The sequence below is a fragment of the Micrasema longulum genome, unplaced genomic scaffold, assembly GCF_059751315.1.
Source record: "Micrasema longulum isolate JH-2025_06_02 unplaced genomic scaffold, ASM5975131v1 h1tg000115l, whole genome shotgun sequence".
Taxonomy (NCBI): domain Eukaryota; kingdom Metazoa; phylum Arthropoda; class Insecta; order Trichoptera; family Brachycentridae; genus Micrasema; species Micrasema longulum.
Window position 1 is genome coordinate 256,523 of NW_028277321.1, and position 10,478 is coordinate 267,000.

The window sequence follows — 10,478 nt, forward strand, 5'->3', positions numbered from 1 at the left end:
GTGGATATTCGCTAAATAAGCGTAACGGGGAATGTTGTAGTACCTACATAAAGTGGCCACTTAACCCAGCCAATGACAGGTCATGAGCCCTGTAAACGCTCGAATATCCATAATCCTGAACCTTGAATTTGAAAAAAATCTACCTCATCTCTGTAGGGATAGAAATAAAAATAATAAAATTATAACTAATTATAGGAAGTAGAAGAGAATTGTGAGTAACCTGTATATTTGAGAGTTGTCCAAGTTGGACGTGTGTCCGTGCGAGGGGGAGAACAGGTGAACCGACAGGAGGACCAGAAGGGTGTTGATGGCTTCGAGGTGCAGATAGAAGGTCACCTCTCTACAACGAAGGGAGAAAACATACAATATATCGCCGCCGTTCCAGCAAAACTTTCATATTTATTTTTGTCACATTTTTAATTCTGTTCAAACTAAATACGCGTTGGGCATGAGTTAAGTGTCATAATTTTAGAGAGCTCTCTTGCGTCATTTGTGCAATTGTCGATCATGTTAACATGGTCTATGCACCACCCGGGTGTGGATGGGGGTAAAATAAAAACGAAAGATAAGATATTTAAATTTATTTCAACAGAGAGGGAAGACATTTTTGAGAAGGGAATATGGAAGTCTAGGCATTTACAGGGATTATGACCTGTCACTGGCTGGTATATCTGTTGAAATAAATTTAAATATGAATAACTCCTTAGGGAGAAAATCCAGCCAGCCTGCAAGCATTTGGACATACTCAAACATTGTTGACGAAAGATAAGATTTTAAGAAATCAAGGAATATTCTAAAAAGTGTAAAAAAAACATTATTTGTATCATATTGATAACTACAATATTTTGATCATTAACTTTGTGGTTAAACATTTAAATTAATGTTAGTAATGCAGAGTCAGAGGGGACGCAGACACCACCATGTCCGAACATGCACTAAAATTAGGTTGATAATATTCGGCGATAAATGCAGAATTTGTGGTGGTGGGGATTAGGAAGGGGAGGAGCTAAGGGGCTGAACGTTACTCGATTGGTAATTTTTTTATTAAAAAAGTGGGCTAAATTGAAAAGATATTTGATTATTTAAAAGGAGAATATTATTTTTTGTGAAATACCTCCATGTTTAAATTTATTTCAACAGAGAGGGAAAACATTTTTGAGATGGGAATATGGAAGTCTAGGCATTTACAGGGCTTACGACCTATCATTGACTGATTTAAGTGGTTCAGCAGGATGAATCTCACCCATGTGATAAAGGTTTCAGCTCTTTTACTTCACAAAAGTCAACAGATGGAAGAGTTGAGGAAATGTGGATGTTCAAACATGGGCAGAATGGTGAATGTTACACAGTGTGTAAAGTGGCCACTTAAACCAGCCAATGGCAGGTCATAAGCCCTGTAAATGCCTAGACTTCCATACTCCCATCTCAAAAATGTTTTCCCTCTCTGTTGAAATAAATTTAAATATGAACAACTCCCTAGGGAGAAAACACCAGCCAGTCTGCAAGCATTTGGACATACTCAAACATTGTTTAATTAAAGTCCATTTTCTGCACCCCCTTTAACTCTGCATGTAATTTATGCACTTTTTCGTAAATACTATGTGTACAACGGTGACGGTGATTGTGTATTTTAGTATTCGCATGTTGGTGAAGTGAGTGTCCTGACGAAGAGACGATTACGTCTCGAAACCGGTAGACAGAAAAGTTGGTAAGTGGCTATATATTAATATTTACTAACATTAATTTCATTGAATTACCAAAGGGCGTTAAGGGGTCTTTCTGAAAAGCTTGTCCGCAAAAGTTAGAACAAATTAAAAATACTGTTGATATATAAAAATACTCACGTTACCGGGACATCGATAATGATGCCGAACAGTGCGTCCATCAGCATCTCTAGGGGTCCGTTGTGATAAATATTGGCTTCGTTAGTTTGGGGGCCGCCATTGCTGTGGTCGGGAGTCTCCTGCGACGCGCTGGAACTTACGTTACAATCGGCATCGTCGACCGTCTGCTTCGGCAGAGCCTGGAAAATAAGAAGACATAAAACCAGTTACTTATATTTAGTCATTTAAAATTAGCTGGCGATTAAAGAATGACTAAATTCCCATTGGGCATGAGTTAAGTGTCATAATTTTAGAAGGCTCGGGATAAAACGCTGTCTGACTTTACTTCATCAACACGCATTCACGTATTTTCTCCATAGATTGTGGCACTTGAGTAGTGATTTTTCAAGATTTTGATTTGAGATGAGGCCTCTTGGCCAATCACACGTGGAGATAAAACAAAAAAACAAACCCTTATTGCGAATATATAAATAGCTTAAAAGAGTCCAAAATAAATAATGTGTGTAATTAATCGTACAACGTGTGAGATTCATCTAATTGAATTACCAGCCACTTAAACCACTTTACCGGCCACTTAAACTAGCCATTGACAGGTCATAATCCCTGTAGATGCCTAGATTTCTATATTACCTTGTCTTAAATGTTCTTCATCTCTGTTGTAATATGTTAATATAAACAGCTCCCCAGGGAGTTGAATCCAGTCCTTGTCTACAAAACTTTTGGACAAACTCAAAATATTGTTGATAAGAAATTGTATTTACCATTGTTAGAATGGACTGCATAAGTCCGTCAAATAAATAAATAAATGCCTAGACTCCCATATTCCCTTCTCCAAAATGCTCTCCACCTCTGTTGTAATTTGTTAAATTGGTCGGACAAAATGAATACTCACGCCGTGATTGTGCTCCGGTTCCCAGCAGGAGTATATGTGCTGGCACAGCGTGGCTTCCTCCATCGTCTCCACGAGGTACTTGGCGACGCAGCGGACGATGAACAGCGCATTGAGGGTCTGCCAGGAAAGGACCACACTGGAACAGAGGTGGTAGAAATTAAACCGTGGTTCGAGGAATTACGAAGAGTTGACTGGAAAGGTTTTTTCTAACTTCTGACTACCGCAATTCGCACATTGTATGATACACTGGTCCCCAACATACTGGAATACTGTTCCATCATTTGGGAGCCTTCTGAATCAAACCACATCCTTGTAATATATAGATGCCCATGATTTCCTTGCTCAGAAATCTGTGGGAAATTATAAAACTAACATCGAATTATTTTCCCCTCTGCCGAGGATCCTCAGAACAGTGAATGAAATCTCACTAAACGGTACTGTCGATGTGTTCCTACAGCAAGGGCAGGCATTCAAGAAGCAAGCGGTGTTGTCTCTCCTGACTCCCGACTCGCGATGTCACACTTGCCATTTCCGCCTAGATTATGCTATATTTATTTATACTTTTACATTGTGTGTATTCTTTTTTTATACAGAATAATGTTCCCTCACTGGGGTGTCCCGTGCCGAGGGGAACATTTTACAAAATGTGAAACATGCCTAAGATTAGCTATTTAACAAAGTAAACATAATAATAACAATAAAAAAAACGTAATTAATCCAATTAACCTAATTATAATTAACATAATAAACAATAAAAAACTAAAATAATCACAAAAAACAAACCAATTTATATAGACCAATAGAACAAATTTCATAAACAGTACACACATTTTACCTATTTGGCTTGATCCACTCATCGATCCGTGCGCAACCCACCTCCACTATCCATTTCTCAATAGCAATGTTAAATTGTGAGAACTTACTAATTGTCCTTATGGATAATGGAAGTAGATTGTACACTTTAACCGAGTAGTAGGCCAATCCTCTTTGACCGAAGGTTGTATTTATTTTGTTATATTTTTGCAGCATCAGGGTGGAGTATCTAGTAACTATTGTATTTGTAACGGAAGGTAGAGAATAATGTTTACGTGCGTATAGTAACAAAGCTTTTACATAAAGTTGTTTTAAAGATTTGACATTTAAGTTTGTAAGTGAAAATTCTTGATGGAAGTTCATTGTAATTTATTATATAAATAAAACACGAGTGATACTTTAATCCACAAATTTGGAATATCCAGTGACCAGTTTCATCGCTTTCGCGACATCTTCGAGACTGGTATCTTTATTAAAAAGTTAAATGTATTTATACAGAACAGAGGTAAGGATACATAATTCAAAGTTATATGTAAGTAAATTAAATAAAGTTATTTTTATCTTAAGGATCATTATCAACAAATTTTCTATGGGTTAACTAATGAATTGATATAATGCTATTTTAATGAGTTTAAGTATTTTATTTTATTTTTGGTGTCTCATCCTTCGTGAGTGTGGTTTTGTAAATAATGATTTCTGAAAAACAAAGGGTAAAAAGTCATTAGTAAAATAATATTACAATACCATTACTTTACCCATTGTAATATAATTTTACTAATGACTTTTTACCCTTTGTTTTTCAGAAATCATTATTTACAAAACCACACTTACATATAACTTTGAATTATGTATCCTTACCTCTGTTCTGTATAAATACATTTAACTTTTTAATAAAGATACCAGTCTCGAAGATGTCGCGAAAGCGATGAAACCGGTCACTGGATATTCCAAATTTGTGGATTAAAGTATCACTCGTGTTTTATTTATATAATAAATTATAGATTTGACATTAAGATTTTCAAATATACCGAGACAGCTAGTTCTGATTGGGACTCTTAAGATAATTTTACATATCTTTTGTTAATTATACACTTTGTTAATTTAAGTAGATATCAAGAATGTTTAAATTAAGTATTACTTAATTTAAACGTGCCAATTTATTATGGCTTACTTAAGTCTGTTGATTGGCTTAAAAAAAAAAAAAAAAAATGAGAGGATCATAAGCGATTTTGCGATACTTATATCTTAAAGAAAATAATAATTCAACAATATTTGAGTGAGTCCAAATGCTTGCAGACTGGCTGGATTTCTTCCCTAGGGAGTTATTCATATTTAAATTTATTTCAACAGAGAGGGAACACATTAAAAATTGTTTTCAGGCGTTGCCTAGTAGGTGATTTGGTTCAGCCAGATGAATCTCACACACGTGATAAAGGTTTCAGCTCTTTTACTTCACAAAAGCCAACAGACGGAAGAGTTGAGGAAACGTGGATGTTCAAACATGGGCAGAATGTTGTTTATATATATATATTTGGATAATTTATATAGCGCCGTTTTTGTGGAAATCACCTCAAGGGCGCTGTACAACAAATCAATATCCCGCCACGTCCTGCCAGCTACAGAGCGCATGGACGGTTGGGATTCTTGTTCCCCGTCTCCAATTATGATATACAGGAGCTAGATTACAGCACGTCTTGCAGCTACAGAGCGCATAGACAATAAGAAATCTAGCCCCTATTTACATTTTTTTTTTTTATTTGACAATAAATTTTAGAGATTTAGTGATATTTAAAAGAATTAAATAAAAAACAAATTTATAAAAATAGAAGTTAGATTACAACAAGTCTTGCAGCTACTGAGCGCATGGACGGCTGGAATTCTAGACCTCACTTACTAAATTTGGATATTTGATAGTTAATAACATTTACCTATTGAAGCTAGATTACTAATGGTCTTGCAGCTACAAAGTGCACTGTTATCAATGTTTCTTTTTTGGGTGATACCGTGTGTGTTGGATTTGTTCCGACGTTTCGGCTACCATTGCAGGAGCTGAGTGGGTGAGTGTATGGCTGAGTGAGTGAGCTTCACTCGGCTTACCCTGAAGATGGCTCCTGCAATGATAGCCGAAACGTCGGAACAAATCCAACACACCCGGTATCACCCAAAAAGAAACATATTGACATGTTTGGCATTGATAACAGTGACGTCGAGATTTGTGACGATCTTCTATAAAAAATTTAACGGTTACGAACAAAATTCAAAATTAACATGAATCGTGACGAATTAGAGGTGAGGTCAATGCAATGACCGTTATTGAGGGTATTCAAAATTTTTTATTAAAGAATATTATTTATGTTAATAATAAGTATTGAAAAAATTATTTTTTTACTCGACAGTATTTCATAGACCCCTATTACTTTAAAATTGTAAAAAAAATATGGTGTTTCTCTTCTCAGTTCGGCTTTCGCCCCGGAGTGACGCGTACTCACTTGTCGGCGTCCGGAGACGCCAGGAGGTCCGTAGCTCGCGTAATGAATACTTGGACGAGGGAAGCCACATTCCCGGAGTGAGGATTGTTAGCGATGAATTCTTGCAATCGTGTTTCCGTCAATCTGTCGAGAGTCAGTTGCTCCTCACTGAAAACAATAAAATCATAATATCAAATTACCACCCGTGTAAGAAAAAACCACTTGATTTATTGGGTCCACGTGTAGTATTTAGTGAACATGATAGAAATAAAATAAAAAGGAATCAATTCATTAGTTACGTAAACCTTGACGAAGAAGCTTGTTTGCTTTGAAACCGGTCGGTGAAAAATAAAAATTAGTGGTTAAAAACAAAGTTGTTTTATTTACTTATATATAAAACAATCATATGTCCACACATAAATTACTGTTCTTCTATTATTTTTTTATTTAATGAAGGAGAAATTAAAAATATACAAATTCTTCAAAATAAGGCAATGAGGATTATATTCAAAAGAAATATCTATTCTAATGTAGAAAGAATGCACAAACAAATTGGTTTGCTCACAGTAAAGCAGCGAATTAAATATAATGTAGCAATTTTTATACATAAAATAATTAAGGGGATGAATAGAATAAAAACAATAATAAAATTTAACCAACAATGTCATACATATGAAACAAGGGGTAAAAAAAAGATAAGATTAGCAATGAGGAGAAAAACAGAATATCTAAACTCATTGTACAAGGGATTGAAGCTGTACAATGAGTTACCTGAAGAAATAAAGGAAATAGAAAAGATCTAAATATTATAGAAAAAATATGTTATTGAGAAATTTTGATTAAAAAATTGTAATGTTATTAAAACTTTATATTAGTTCTTAAGATGTTATGAACTAACTTGATAAAGCGTAAATAAATAAATAAATAAATCTTAAGCAATTCTTGTATAAAAAAGCTATTTTAATGTCAAAAAACGTCTTATTAATATGTTACAATTCGCGAGTCATCTCCTGTCTCTGTCCTGCTCAGTTGGCTGGGCGTGAAGCGAAACGACAAACAAAGGTGACGCGTATGCGAAAGAGAGCGACATACTGAATAGAATTTACAGTAGACCGATGTAAACAGTCCATGCTTTTTATTGTAGTAAATATTTTTCTTGTCAAAGTAGACGTGATATGACGTGACAATACTTGCTATTTCCGCCGATCAATCCCTGTCCTTTGGGGACGACTTTTTAGCTCGGATTTATATGGAGTGTTATCTCTATTTATTTATTTATTATACGGCACAAGTGCCTTTTACAATATAAAATATAACAATATAATGAGTTAGTTAGATATACAAAAATTAAAAACAATATTAAAACATGGGTATAAAAAGAAAAATATAAAATTAATTAACACCAGATCATTAGCATAAGTAGCTTTTGCAAATAATTCGTTAATCGTTACTTTAGAACATCATCAAATATTTATAAAGAGATGATTTGAATTCACAGAGACTCAAGTTAAAAATGTCGATATGAGAGGTACATTCATTTCCTAGTCTGTGTATATGCAGTATTGGTGAGTGACAAAGATACTCACTCGGTTTGACAAGGGTGACAATAATATAGACTATTTTGTCTAGTTCTACGTGTTAGGACATTAATTTTTATTAAATCCAGGAGTTTGCAACAATCGAATTTAGAATTAATGATTTTATATAAAAATATTAGGTCAGTTATTTTCCTGCATCCTCCAGAGCAGGTAAATTTTAAAAAAATAATATTGTAAATGTTATCAACCATAAACATTATATCTTGATGTTTATGGTTGGTCATCATCAGTGGCGCTACAGCCCGCTGTGGGCCTTGGCCTCCTCCAGAATTTGTCTCCATTCGTTCCTGCACCCTGCGGCTCTTCTCCGGTTCGTCAAGCCAATCGCTCTAATGTCACTTTCTACATTATCCAGCCATCTTAATTTTGGTTTGCCTCTGCTTCGCCTGCCTTCCGGGGTGGTATAAAGAATCTTTCTTGGCGTGCGGTTATCATTCATTCTGTGCACATGGCCCGACCATTGTAATCTTCTTATTTTGATGAATGGTGCAATGTTGGGTTCGCCATTCAGTGCCTCGAATTCGTGATTAAACCGTCTCCTCCACACTCCGTTTTGGTTGACAGCACCAAATATCTTCCTTAATATTCGTCTTTCAAATACAAATACCATATTTTCATCTCTTTTGGTCATAACCCAGCATTCGGCACCATATGTAATGAGGAGAGTTTTGTAAATAATGGTCTTAGTTTTTTTAGCGAGCAATTTGGATCCCAGATGTTTAAACAAGCCATTTATGGTTGATAACATTTACATATTGTAATTTCTAGCGAGACAAGGGGCGGTAACTCACTCGCAGGTGGGCGGAGTGAGGTGGAAGGCGAGCAGGCGCGGCCAGAAGGGGGAGGGGGTGGGGAGGTGCACCCGGCCGGCCAACTCGCCTCAGCAGCTCATTGCTTTCCACCTGCCCCAGCTGACTGACCCCGTTACCCATGGCTAATCTGCAATCAATAATAAAAATAATAATTTTATTGTTTATTTACAATATACATAAGAGGTAAAACAGAGTATTCAAAAAATAAAGCATAATTACATAGCAATGAAATACATATTAATAGTAAAAATAGTAAACAAAAATCCCACAAAGGCATGGCCGGTTCGTGGGTATACAAGAAAATGTTAATGAATTTTTGCTCCTATAATAAAGTTATAATATTTTTGTGTAACATAAGAAAGAGGAAATAAAATATTCTGTAAAAGATAATATAGTATTTTTTATAGTAATTCAAAAAGGAAATAAAAAATATTTAAAAAAACATAAAAATATTCCTTATTATTAAAGGGCAACAAAATATATCATAGAAAAAAAGAGTTCATATCTTTAGTTTGAATCCAGGATAGTGCGTGTTTTTTAAAAGAAGGAAATTTTTTAAAGTTCGGAATCAATGAAATATTATCAGTAAAAAAATAATTAAAAATTTTTGGGCCTATAAAATATAAATTTCTCTGTGCGAGCCTCGTTTTGCTACTACTACCATCACGCCATTTCAAAGCACGCACAGCTCAAAGATCTATATTTCTCTGAAAACCGCACGTAAATCTGTTAACCGTTTAGGAGGAGTACAGTGACATCACACGTACAGAGGAATTATATATATATATATAAAGATGGCTTTAATTAACCATAATTTAATTCAAAGGTGATAATATTTCAAATCTAACTGCTAAAACATGAAAAAACCATTGGGTATCGCGAACGACTCGGGCAAAATGTGCACCCGCGCCAACTTCCCGAGAGCTACTAAGTAGCTAGTACTGGACATGTAGTGGACGTGTAACGCCAGGTGTTATTGGTATACTGATGATATTTGTAATTTATCCCCGATTTCTGATAAAATGCTTTTTGTGCGTAATAAGTACGTATTATTTAATAACAAATTATTTCAGTGGATACGTGAATGTGTAATGGAGGAATACTGAAAATCTAAACCCAATATTGATTATATTTATAAAGATATTATAGTTATTAGACGCAATGTGTACTGGCTACACATCACCGGGGAGGAAGGGTTAACCAATGGCGTAAACTTATAGATTAGAAAAGAATATTAAAAAATGCTAAATAATGTCATTTCATAGAACAAAACAACCGGTTTCCTTGAGTACCTAAGAGAAACCTCCAAACTTTATACAGTTAAGTCCATCAGAGATTTAGGAATTGTTTTGGACTATAACAGTTTATAGTCAGTACATACAAGCATATATACAATATAGTAAATATATCACTGAATTTTTTTTATTTTATTTAATTAACTTTTGTACAATGTTCATTGTACATTGGTGGGCTTATTGCCAATGGCAATTTCTTCCAACCAACCAAAAAAATAATAGTTTTATTTTTATAATTCAAGTTACAGAACATATTCAATACAAAATAAAGATTAAAAAGCTAAAGATATATAAAGATAGTAATAAATGTATTTGTTTATAAATTACCTTAAATCAAAACTATTACTCAATGGGAAAAAGGAAAAAAGAGGAAAGACGAGAAAGGAAAGGAGGAGAGATTAAGGAACAGAAAGGAGATGTTTCTTCAGACGTGATTTAAACAGATATACGGTAGTAACATCTCTGGTGGTGGATGGGAGATGATTCCACAGTGGATTCGCATGGACACTATATGAGTTAGAGAAGAAAGAGGAATTGTGGATGGGTATTAAGAGAGTGCCCTGAGAATTAGAACGAAGAGGTAAACCATGAACTGATAAGCGTTGACGGGGCTATATAGGAGCGTTAGGACTATGAAGTACATTGAGCAAAAGTGAGAGGGAGTGATAGTCTCCCCGCTGTCTAATTTTGAGACATTTCAGTTGTCTACGATAATCAGAAATGTGGTCATATTTCCTAAGACCAAAAATAAACCTC

The 10,478-nt window shown here is 34.9% G+C and overlaps 1 protein-coding gene across 1 annotated transcript in view; it reads right to left on the minus strand.

The window, feature by feature from the left end:
* The window catches only part of LOC148284489 (dymeclin), a 30,412-nt gene extending 21,865 nt beyond the window's left edge, over nt 1–8,547 (minus strand). Inside the window, 6 exon segments of the mRNA XM_088239378.1 lie at nt 221–340; nt 1,845–2,023; nt 2,737–2,872; nt 6,039–6,185; nt 8,407–8,474; nt 8,476–8,547. Coding sequence (XP_088095504.1) covers nt 221–340; nt 1,845–2,023; nt 2,737–2,872; nt 6,039–6,185; nt 8,407–8,474; nt 8,476–8,547 — 722 coding nt within the window.
* Nucleotides 8,548–10,478: the final 1,931 nt, after the last annotated feature.